Source organism: Aphanomyces invadans (assembly GCF_000520115.1).
Source record: "Aphanomyces invadans strain NJM9701 unplaced genomic scaffold supercont1.28, whole genome shotgun sequence".
Taxonomy (NCBI): domain Eukaryota; phylum Oomycota; class Saprolegniomycetes; order Saprolegniales; family Verrucalvaceae; genus Aphanomyces; species Aphanomyces invadans.
The window spans coordinates 67,531-80,224 of NW_008580173.1; the positions used below are offsets into that span (position 1 = coordinate 67,531).

At 51.7% G+C, this 12,694-nt stretch overlaps 2 protein-coding genes and 1 non-coding gene across 3 annotated transcripts; all 3 read right to left on the reverse strand.

Annotated features, from left to right (window-relative positions):
* Positions 1–4,525: 4,525 nt before the first annotated feature.
* On the reverse strand, positions 4,526–4,606 carry H310_10793. Its single transcript has one exon. It is a non-coding gene; the product is annotated as a tRNA-Ser (tRNA).
* Positions 4,607–6,968: 2,362 nt separating this feature from the next.
* On the reverse strand, positions 6,969–8,111 carry H310_10794 (hypothetical protein; the record flags this gene model as incomplete). The annotated part of the gene is made up of 4 exons (XM_008877250.1): positions 6,969–7,124; positions 7,180–7,326; positions 7,398–7,724; positions 7,797–8,111. The coding sequence occupies 4 exons, from the start codon at positions 8,109–8,111 to the stop codon at positions 6,969–6,971; spliced, it is 945 nt and encodes a 314-aa protein (XP_008875472.1).
* A 33-nt stretch (positions 8,112–8,144) lies between these two features.
* H310_10795 (hypothetical protein) lies at positions 8,145–8,807 on the reverse strand (the record flags this gene model as incomplete). The annotated part of the gene is made up of 1 exon (XM_008877251.1): positions 8,145–8,807. The coding sequence occupies one exon, from the start codon at positions 8,805–8,807 to the stop codon at positions 8,145–8,147; it is 663 nt and encodes a 220-aa protein (XP_008875473.1).
* Between the last annotated feature and the right edge of the window lie 3,887 nt (positions 8,808–12,694).

A 12,694-nucleotide genomic window follows, 5' to 3' on the forward strand; every position in this document is an offset into this window, starting at 1 on the left:
CTAACTGTAGTCAAAGGGCGACACTATCTACATGGATCTCGCTTCGACGTTTACATCGACAATTCCGCCTGCAAATCGTTCAAACACACTCCTGTGCTTACGGCTTACGCCCAAGTTAACCCGTTGGTTGGCTTTTCAGCGCCTTCGATTTTGTTTTAACCCATCGTCTCGGAAAGTCTAATGTGGTCGCTGTTGCACTTTCTCGCCCTCGTCGTGACGACAGCACGACCAGACCGACGATTTCCGTGCATACCTGTGGTATGCGTTGCCAGCTTCATGTTGCCTGTCTGGAAAATTTCCAACCGTCCCCACTACTTTCAACCTTGTCGTCCTGAGAACTGGAGGATCGCCCTTCTTAGGGGAGGAGTGTGATAGCGAAAAAAGGCCTCTGATTCCCCAACGACAAGTTATCAACCACACGCAACAAGTTTCGTACACCACTGTCGAAATGGATGAAGCAACAAGAGCCCGCTACGTCAAAGCGCATACAAGAACGATGCATTATTTATACAACATACAAGAAAGGACCGGTTCATCATCAAAAACGGATTCTACTCTCTCCGTTCAAATGATTAAATCTGGAAGCTTTGTGTCGCTAACGATGACAACCATAGAGCAGAGATCATCCACCAAGCACATGACGCTAGTATCTCAGCTCATCCTGGAACACAGCGCACTACACTAAGCGTCGCCCAATGGTACTTTTGGGATACAATGATGGAAGACATAAAGTTATACGCGGCAACCTGTGAAACTTGCAGCTGATACAAGACTAGCAGTTTGCGAGCGAATGGAAAAATGATTCCGATTCAAGCCCCAAAAGAATGTTGGTACACGATATTCAGGCGATTGGATTACAGGCCAATCAATGTTGCAATCATGCGATGAAATTTTGGTCGTAGTAGACAAGTTATCGAAACGAGCTAAGTACATTCCAAGAACCACGAAGCCGGCGCTGACGAATCTGCCAAGTTGTTCTTTGATCACGTTGTCAAGCATCACGGATGGCCAAGTGAATTATCAGTGATCGAGACCCCAAGTTTACAAGAAAATTTTGAAATCATTGATGAAAATCATGAACATACGCCATCACCATAGCCGTCATCACCACAGCCGGTCGAGTACAAGCCGATGGAGCATCCGAAAGACAGAACCTAACCTTAGAAGACGATCTCCAATGCCAAGTCTCATAACTTGGAGACGATTGGGTTGGTCATTTACCAACCATCGAATATGCCCACAACGGTCTCGTACAATCATCAACTGGACTAACGCCGTTCCAAGTCGATACCGACAGACTTCTCGAAATCCTGTTATAAACAACATCTTGCCAAGAAACGACTTTGCTCAGATCTTTTCAGAAAAACGCAAGGAAATCCTGAAGATGGCTCAAGACAACTTACTCAAGACTCAAGCAAGACAAAAGGAATTTCATGACCACAAACAATTAAGTATACATTCAAATTGTACGACCAAATATTGCCTGCAACTAGAAATTTGCCACTCAAACATGCATAACAACTCAACGGAGCCGAACGGCCAAAACTAGTGCCACGATTCATTGGCCGATTTCGAATTGTCGAAGTCATCAACGATAACCCAATGCGCCTCAAACGTCCCAAGCCCATGTTGCGTTTGTCAACGTAGACCGACTCAAGCGTTACAAGCAGCATGATCCCAAGTTTGCATCGCGACCGATTCCCAAAGCGACACCCGTCATCCTCGACGATACACGACGACGAAGTTTACATTGTTGAGAAACTACTGACGAAATGAACGTTCAACCACAATCTCGAGTTCTTAGTCAAACGGCATGGACAACCTGAAAGCGACGCAACATGGGAACTCGCCAAAAATATCAAACATGTAATCCACCTCAAGCAACTCCTACAAGACCTCCACCGCGAAATGTCTCAGCGACAGCGAGACATTCAGGAGAGAATGTTGCGATCAGCGAATCAAATTGCGTAGATGTCACTCGTCAGCGAGAATTCAGCATTACGAAAAAATATTGATATCATTGCAATATTGTTTTGTCACATGCATATACCAAGTACAGGAGAGATCGACGAGTTTGTGGCTCCTTCAAGGATTGTAAATAAAGACAAGACGGATGTGGAGTTTCTAGGAGCTTATAACTCGATCATAATATCATTCTACAATTTACCTCGCCTCGCACAGTCCTTAACAACCCCGCTTCCTCCAGCGCCGAGTAGGTGCTACAAAGCCGATCAAGTCAGTAATCAGGCTTGGGGTACGCGCCCCGCACAGATGCCAAGAATGATGATGATGCTGTAGTAAACGAATTGGTACTGTACAGGCAACGCTTTCCACAGAGCAGGTATTGAAGATAGCTCGAATGTGCTAAGATCCAGCAGACGAAAGGATGGTCACGGCAAAACTGTGTCGACAGCCTGCTCAGAGTGACAAATGCAGCACTGGACTAGAATAAGTATCATCGAACGAAAACGCTTGAATGGGAAGGAGCTGTGGCTCGCCGAAAATGCGCATCGGACTCCTCCCGTTGAAAGCGTACCAATCCACTCCAAGGAGACGCTAGCGACATCGGACTTGACCATATCCTGGATGGAAAGTCATCATGTTGGACTTTTGGGATTGAATACCTGAAAACAGGTAAGTTTGTACGGCGAGGGCGTATTCGCTGAGGAAAGGGGCAAGACAGCGTAACGAATATCAATGGAATCAAACGGCTCAATGCAGCTGCGAACCAAATTCATGGCGGCGGTAAGTCCGGAGCCGATCATCAAATGTATGTTCCAGTCCAAACATCCGGTCGATGATTTCATCAATGCCAATGTGAATCGTACAGGCACTTACAGCTCTCACTTGGTCAGACTAGCGTTATCCTAAGCAAGTGCTTCCCCGTGGATGCCCAGAACTCTTCTCAAGTGGCACCAGCCAGGTTTTCCCAGAATCGTACTGTCTCTGTATTAGTTGCTTCAAACAATCTCGTTCGAACTGCAATGGCGAAACCGATCTTCCAAGGACACGGCAGCAATTGCCAAGCAGTCGCAATTTCGCTGGCGGGACACTTTCACAGCAAGAATAATGTATACCCAACAATTCAGGGTGACAAGACACGAAGAATATTCATACCTCACACAAGTACTCCGCATCAACTTTATCACCTGTGCATTTGGCCTTGCCCATCGTTGGAATCAAATTAATGAGCCTGTCGAGCCGGTAAATGGCTTTGGTCCAACTACAATGGAGTTGAACGTCCTCGTCCCCGACATGGTCATGGACGGATATTGTAGTTGTACTCGACTGCGATATGTGTTTGGATCCCCCTTCACAGTATTTGTTGTTTGCAATGCTGTGCAGAATGGACCTGATATAAGCACGCTGAGCCATGCCCCACAACAGCGTACGTAATCCCGGTGAAGGCAGGGATTGCCGCGCAAGTGGCGTGGTAGTCCCATGGACGGCGGATCAGAGAACCTTCGTCCGAGATGGACGACGGTCGTGGTCGGCATCTTGGTGGTTGACAACGCCACGGTCTTCCCGCAAGCTGCGGACGTATTTTTGCAAACTGAAAGTAAATCGGACATTGCCACCAACAATACCACTGTTCTCGAACGATGTATGGACTCCTAACAATAGTAGTGATTCAGCAATCAAATGTATAGAACGAATAAGGTATTCATGTCCAACTTGCCCAACGTTAGTAAGTTTTTGATTGAAACTTTGGATGGGGCAAGGTCATTTTTACATTTACAGTAGTCGACGGCACCGAGGGGACCAGTGATTAGGTTTATCGTAAAAATTGCACATGAGAGTAAGTGATTCGAAACCAAAAGAATGATAGAATATAAATGGAGGTATGCATTTGTAAAGGTAAAATGACTCACACTCTGAGCTTCGTGCGGTACGTGCAGTGCGAGCTTCGTGCGGTGCGTGCAGTGCGAGCTTCGTCCGAGAAGAAAGGCAATGTTTGCTGAGACTTTGGTGGCTCCAGTACGACGAAACTTGGCGTGAAGACGAAGGATATCAAGACGTTCACTCAGTAGTTAAGCTTCTTGGCCGTAGATGTCGAAAGTAGCTCGTTTTCGCTTCGTAGTCATCATCGGAGATGGAGTTGGTTGCGGGCATGTCAATGCAGGAAGGTCCACGAATGGTGACAACACGCTATTATATTCGAGTGTTTTATGTGTCACATTTCATGCAACAAAATGTACATTTCCTAAATTAATTCGAATTAATGTTCAAAGGTTATACGTTATTGTAAGGGAAATGTGATGGATTCTAGATCATTTTGGCATCTTTTCTGACAGAGTATTGATTTTCACGAATGACGTCCAATGGGCTTTGTTTCTATCACAATGAGTCCGGTTCACTCACAAAATTTCAGGAAAAATGGTCATGTGACTCAAAAGAAAAGCTCTTTTGTCCCCTCGCTGCCGTCGTGTACTGTTAGTACCTACCAGCTCAAACCAAGGTAGTCCGTCAACTTTACCTACACCCCTGAGTATTAGCAACAGAAAACTACAAGCGCAATAGCTTACGACAGCTGTGAGATTTGAACTCACGAGGGTTTCCCCAATAGATTTCGAGTCTATCGCCTTAACCGCTCGGCCAAGCTGTCTCACCAAGAAGGTCATGATCACGTCGTGGTACATCCATATAATTCATACTGTGTTGACATATATTTCAGGGTCGAAATGATTGTTTGTCAATCGCGCCGATTGGCTAAAATCTTCGATCATCATTTATCCATGCGTCCGCCGAGCTGCGCCGGCAGTCCTTCAGGCGAAGCACATTGCATGTACTCCTACATCGTATGCAAGCAACGACTCCAACAAACGTCGACTTCATTGGATCCGTCGTCTTCGACGAAACGTTGCAGAGATTTTACCTGAACCTACTTTTTATTTTTACTCCGAATTAGCACAATTGCGCCACTGCATCACGTCAGTGTGCCCGTTGTCAAAGGGAACTATATTCACATTTTACTGTATATACTACTTTTTCATCCCTGTCCTAGCCTTTGGTTTCTCAGGTGGGCTCAGTGTCGTAATAAATACTACCTCTGTCCGGAAATACTTGCCCCAAACAGAATATTTGGGAAATGACGGTGAAGATGGTCGAATTATTTCATTCTGAAAACATGAGCGTGATTAGTAGACTCTACAGTTCACCAATGTCATTGCTTCGTACCAAACTGAACCCAATCACAAAAGATACAGCAAGTGAAAGCCTCAATACTTAAACCCATACAACTTGGACAATTTTAACCAAAAAGGCGTTATCCGGCTATCCGGATAAGGACAACTTTATCCGTAAAACTCAGCGGGTCAAGATCGACAAACGAAATGCGCGCCAAGAAGAACTTGACGGACAACGACCGGAATGCCATCCTCCAGCAACTACTCGCGCGAATGATTGACGACAAGGCACTGCCTAGAGGTGCCTTCGTTGACGTAGCTGCATCCTTTGGAGTTGATAGAAGCACGGTTCGTCGCATCTGGCAGCGAGCAGCTGTTGACCTGTCTGACAAGATACGGCCGTGTCGTTCTGTGTGCTCGAAACGGAAGGGTCGTTGTGGCCGCAACATCAAGCACGATATGGTGGCTGCACGTCTGAAGCTCGTCCCAAAGGCTCACCGTACGACATTTCGGTCAATCGCTGCCGCAATGGGCATTCCAAGGTCGACGTTGCACGACTACTATCGCCGCGGGATCTTCGTCAAGTACTCTAGTACAGCCAAACCCGCACTCACCGATGCAAACAAGGCCGTCCGATTGAAGTGGGCGATCGACCATGTCCACCCAGTCAGTTCGTCGGACTACGCCTTCGACGACATGATGAACTGCGTCCATGTCGACGAAAAGTGGTTCTTCGCGACCCGGGTCCACAAGTCGTACTACCTGGCGCCCGACGAGGAGCCACCCCATCGCACAGTCAAGTCCAAGAAGTTCATCACCAAAGTGATGTTCTTGTCTGCTGTGGCCCGGCCTCGATGGGATCATGACAGAGCGGCATGGTTTGACGGCAAAATTGGCACATGGCACTTCACCGAACAAGTGCCGGCGGAGCGCTGCAGTCGCAACAGACCAGCTGGGACGTTGGTCACGAAACCGGTCAGTGTGACGCGCGACGTGTATACGGCCATGCTCGTCGACAAGGTCATTCCCGCCATCAAAGCAGTCTGGCCACGTGGTGACACGAAGAGTGTCGTGATCCAGCAGGACAACGCCAAGCCACACGTTCCCCCGTCGGACCCTCGTATCGTTGCCGCGTGTACAAGCGATGGATGGAGTATGCGGGTCAAGTTCCAGCCTCCAAACTCACCAGATCTCAACGTGCTGGACCTCGGGTTTTTCCGAGCGTTGCAGACTCTGCAAGAGCGGAACTATTCGCGAAGCATTGACGACATCCTTGCAGCCACGAACGAAGCATGGCAGGATGTCGATATGATGACGTTGAACAGCAACTTTCTCACGTTGCAATGCTGCATGCAAGAGGTCATTCGTGTGGAAGGCGACAACTGCTACAAGATTCCGCACATGAAGAAGGCAAAACTGGCTGCTGCAGGTATGCTGCCAGAAGTTGTTTGCGTTGATCGTGACACCTTCGATGATGGGTGTCGTCTTCTCAGTGTCACTGATATCGACAAGAAGATCGACGAATTGGCACTTGAAGTGGCGAATTCGATGGACATGAGCGAGTTCAGCTCGCAAATGGAGAAACTCTCGGTTGACGGTGAGCTGGAGGATGACATTGATACCGATCTGGCGTTGATGTTGGGTATTGACCTCATTTTGTAATTCATGTTCTGCGTATTCTATTGGTCGGATCCCATAAATATCAGACAGTAGTACACTTGGGGCAATTTTTCTCGGATCTCAGGATTTCCGTTTGGGGCAACTATTTCCGGACAGAGGTAGTAGTAAATAACCGGTTGTGCTGGTGGCGGGCGCTCTTGGGGTAGGTTGGTTTCCGAGTCCCTAGGCGAACGTTGGCTTGAGTTGGAGGCCGAGGGGGTGCTTCGCTGCAAGCTCTCGGTAGCCTCGCTGGGCGAGCATGAGAGACGCGGCTGCGCGTAATTGATGGTATTCGGGTGACGCAGCGTCGAAAAGTCGAAGCCGGCGTCGGACTGCGGCCTGCCACGTGAGGAAGATCATCTCTTGAAGAACGTGCGCTGGTGCCAGATCGGACATTGTCAAACTTTGTCGCGTTGCGCCGCATCCAAATCAAGTGTACCGTTATGGCAACTGCCATGGCCCACAGTTGATACAGGTTGTCACGGTTCGCCGAGTGCCGGTTGTGGACGTTGAATTGGTCGAGGTGCGTGACACGATGCCACTGGACGGGCGCGCCAACAGCGCTCCATGCCTTGTCGTGCCACTTCCAGATCGGGTTGATATTGGGTATACGAAGAAGGGGTGCATCTCTGTCTCCACGTCGCCGCAGCCGTGTGTGCAGAGGATGGCCTCTGGTTCACGGTGCTGGATGTAGTGTCGACGCGAGGTCACCATGAGCATCTTCATCATAAGGCGAAACCAGACGTCGGTATGCACGGGCGCGGCAGCAGTGAGTAGGCGCCGCATGTCCGCCAGGTAGGTCTCGACTTCAGCTTCCGTGCGGTGGATGTCCGAAAGCATAGGGTGCGTACGGTTTGATTCGGGCGTGTGCATTGTCATGTCCCGAACGTCGCGCCTTGGCCACTGCTCGAATGGCGTCACGACGTCCTTGATGGTTTTCTGGAACGGGTGCGACGTTTCTTCAGGTCGCGGTAGCGGCAGATCTGTTCGGATATTGTGCTGTCTCCGTACCTGGTCGTAGACGGCGCTCAAGTGCTTGTAGGCGGCTGCAGTGTCGCGAGCTGCTGACGCAGTTATCCGTCCGGCTCGGTTGAGGTGCACGCGTGTTGCCGGGTTGTGAACGCGCATTCGTGCCGCAAGCTGTTGCCAGGTGAGCCAGTGACCACTTGGGGTCATAAAGTCACGGAGTGCACGAAACCCGTTCCTGGCGCCGTATAGGCACCATTGTCGCCCTTGCGCGTGCTTCACGCGCTTGGCTGTATGGCGAATCCCATCGACTGCCATCGGTTCGTACGTTGCGAGCCACACAGGCATGCTGGTGACCATGGCGTAAGTAGGTGGCGCTGCTAACCTCTTGGCTCAAGGCGTCTTGGACCAGTGGCGCCAAACGTCAAACCAGAACGGGTGCAGCATCGACGTTGTGATCCACTTGGTGCCCCAGTGCGGCAAGTAGAACAAACAGTCGAACGGATGCGAGTCACGGTGTAGGAAGCCCATGCACGCCGCAAACTGCTCGAGGACCAGCGGCGCCCACATTGGCCGCTCGTCCGCCGGGAGCATCAGCCGCTGCAGTGTGAGGAGGCGTTGGGTTCGTATAGCCGACGCTATGTGTGGAACACAGGCTGCGTTGTGGTGCCAAGACACATGTAGCAGCGACTGGTACGGCTCTGTCGGGTCGCGCTTACGGCCCACCACGTATCGTGTTGGCATCGTTTGCCACGTCGTGACCGTCTTGTGTGGTATCGCCGCCGCCGCCGTGGCATGCCACATTAGCGACGTCACAACCGAGGACACCAGGAGCCGGCGTCCTCGGAGGGTCCGCGCCCGGTGTCCCCAATGTTGGAAGCTCGCGTAGTACCGGTCAGAGATAAGTTGCACTTGGTACGCCGGGTCGATTCGCGTTCCTACGTAGACGCCAATAAAGCGTACCGGTTGTTGAGATTCGGCGACGTCAGCAGCGTGACGGTTGACTTGAATCAACCCTGCCTGACGAAGAGACGAAGGCTTCAATGCAGACGACATTGAAACAAGGGACGGCAGACATTGAACACAGAGTTGGATAGGAGGACAAGCAGCAAACATATCTCCATTAATCACTTTTGTTTTGCCTTCTTGGACTAAGTCGCTTGCACACGCTTGCCGCTGTTCTCCTTGCGCCTAAGACAAACAATACGTCTGTTCAAGAGGTTATGAGTCCAAAACACACGACAGGAACAAGAAGGCTAACTAGATGGCTTCGATCACGACGACCACCATCAAGCTCACGGAGCACAACTACCGAAGCTGGAAGACGTACTTCAAGGGGAGACTGATGGCCAAGGGCCTTCTTCACGCCATCGCCTCGGGACCGGTGACCAGGCCGAGCTAAATGGCGCTAGGGATATCCTAATCGAAACATTAGACCCGAGTCAATACCGCCACGTCCAAGACACCTACGAGGCTCGAACGGCATACGCACGCTTGAAACAGTACCACCAGCCAGCAACCAACATAGATCGGGTGGAAGTCAGTCGCGACTGGGCAAAAATCAGCTGGAACCCACGTCAGGAATCCTTGCCAGACTTCATCCATCGCTACAACGAGATGATCACACGCATGGCGGAGGTCGGCAATGTTGAATCGGAGGATCAATGCGTGATCAAACTCCTTGCGCTCATGCATTGGGAATTCCGCCACATCGTTGACCGAATTATCAACGGTCCGATGCAACCTACCATGATGGAAGTAAAGACTCAACTGGAGTCAGAGTGGAAAGCCGCAATCAAGAGCGGAGCAATCAAACCCCCCAACGGACACGCAAATGTCCAAAGATCGCGCCTTGCGGACACGAGGCAACGGCAACGACGGCCGAAGCAGCCCAAACAGTCGTGGGGGAGGCGGAGGTCGCAGAGACCGCAACGAACGCGGACGAAATGGAAATAAGTCGGCTGGATCAACCGGTTCTTGCCAGTACTGCAGAAAAGAGGGACATTGGTTGGCTGAATGCCGCAAGAAGGCCCGTGACGAGGGAAGACCCGCAAAATCGCGCAACGACAGCTCAGGGAAACGAAGCGCAAGCAGTGACGATGGTGAACAATCATCAAACGCCGTGTTCATGTTCTCGGCCGTCGAAGTCGAACCCATGGTCGACGGAGAGCACGAATCGGGACCACTACGTAACGACCTGACCTGGGGCTGGCATGTCCGACCGGTTCGCCAAGTCGTGCTCCACGGCGAGACTCTCACGGTAACCTTTCTCAGGCGTCGTGATTTGGAAATCGCCCGTCTTCGCCGCTTTATCGACATGAACGAGGCATCCACGCCAAACTGGATGATCCATCCGTTCCTGGTCACCAACTACGACGTAGGAGCCTTCCGCCACCGGGACCTGTCATCCATGTCTGATGGGACACATCACCATCCGTGGCTGCCGCCCAACGCATATATTTCCTTCCCGTTGCAAGTGGGAAACCCGCCATGGTACACCGTGTACCAAAAAAGCCTCCGCCTCTATCAGAGAACGGAGCAAGAGGCACTCAACGTCGGTGCTACCAGCGCCTCAGTAACGACCCACGCCGTCGAGGAAGAGAGCAACACCGCCATGGAGATGACAGCGAGCTCCACGACTGTACATACCTCCGGGACTATGACGAACCACGTCGTCGTTGACTCTGGTGCATCGTCCCACATGACGGGAGCTGCTCAACACCTGCATGCCACGAGTCCGTGTGATCGACGCGTAGTGGTTGCCAACGGCGAGAGCAGCATTGCTACCACAAAAGGGAAACTCAACATCAGGACACCGTGTGGCAAAACAATTACCTTGTCGGACGTGCTGCTTATCGAAGGAATGCCCATGGCCCTGATGTCCATCCCAGCCCTAATGAGCACCAACCCGGAAGTGCGCGTCCAATTCCAACGGGATGCATGGATCATATACCGTGGGAAGACCAAAGTCGCCACTGCCTCCATGTTGCCGGATCAACGACTGTACGTAATCGAAGGGACATGCGTCACAGACTACGCCAACGCAGCTATGGGGGACGTGCCGCCGTTGTGGCACCACCGAATTGGACACCTGCCCATCGACGCGTTGCGGGCTTGCGCTCGAGCTGGACTGGGTCTGCCATCGCACCTGCAAGCACCAACACGTCCCTGCATGGACTGCCCACGAGCAAAGATGCATCGAGTCAGCTCGCCTAAGACGCACACCCTTTCGTTCGCACCAGGGGAGTGCTGGCACGCCGACACCAAAGGACCATCGCCTACACCATCACTCAGCGGTTGTCAGCACTACTGTACACAGTTTACGTGGGTGACAGTACCGGGTACAAGATTGTCCGCTTTGTGCACTCAACCGACGCTGCCACGCAAATGCAGAACTTCCAAGCAATCGTGGCCTACTCGGAGCGCCAGACCGGACGTCAAGTGAAGATCTTCCGATCTGACGGAGGCTCTGAGTTCGTGTCACACGCATTCGAAGACTGGCTCACTACGAAAGGCATCAAACACGAAATGTCAGCCGTCGACAATCAATGGCAAAACGGGGTGGCTGAACGCACACATCGTACGCTAATGGAAATGGCGTTTGCCATGCTCATGCATGCCCGCATGGCACCACGATGGTGGGCTGAGGCCGTCAACACCACCGCATTCATCTGCAACCGGGTCCTTTAAACAACGGCATGTGTGAAACGCCCGCTCGAATTGTTCAGCGGTCACGTACCAACGTTGATCAACATGCGTGTGTTCGATGCAAATGCTTCAACATGGTCAAGGCGCCGGAACACCGCAACAAACTGGCACCTAAGTCAACACTCTGCGTCATGGTGGGCTACACTAGAACATGAAAGCCTACAAACTGTACGACGTCGATAACGGGCGCATGACCCACGGTGTTCATGTCAAGTTCCTCGAGACCGAGTTCTTCGGTGCCGCAGACCTACCACAAGTACTCGACGAAGACGAGGACAGTAACGATGATGAGACCCTTACCAGCTCCATCGCTGCCCCATCCCAACGAACGATGGCGACGTGCATCGCACTTCAAACCCGCGTATTGCCGAATGTCGTCGATTATTGAATCAGGCCGTCGTACCGAAAGGGACACCATCGACTTGTCCGCTGCGCAGCCGACCCCTGCCCCTGCCGAAGCCAGTTCAGAAACGCAAAGCCGTCGCGACCCACACACCGGTACCACGCACTTCATCCAGAACGCGTTGTTTGATCGCACACACCAGCCGACCTACACGCAATCACCTCATGTCCCACCGGTGTCTCACTATCGTACCCGATCAACGAGCATGCCGTCCGGTCCTGTGCCCACAACGGACACACCTGCCCCGGCAGCTGCACCGACACGTTCGTCGACAAGCATACGCAAACCAAACCCGCGTTTTGCTTCTTTTGCAAACGCACCCTTGGACGCTTCACACGGAGGCTACCAGTCACATGAACTCGACGACGACATTGACAGCAACACCATGCTATACCGTGTCGGTGGAATCGACTATGCATGCGCCGCAGTCCACACACAATTGCATCCGTACCAAACAGCCACCGAGAGGCCATGACATCGCCCGACTGGCGCCACTGGAAGGCTGCCGAGGAAGCGGAAGTGGCCCAAGTGACTCACTTACAGTGCTGGACGGTTGAGTCACCTCCGGCAAACAGAAAGATCATCGGGGGACGGTGGAGTAACGCTCGCAAAACGGATGCAGAAGGCAACGTCATCCGATGGAAAGCTCGCTGGGTCCTAAAAGGCTTCAACCAAGTTGCAGGTTTCGACTATGATGAGTCGTCGTCAAACGTCATCAAAATGACGTCGGTCCGCGCCATCTGCGCCGTCGCAACTGCTCGGAACCTGGTGCTGGAGCAAGCCGACGCGATCAATGCCTACATACAAGCAATGTTAGCGCAACGAATATGGG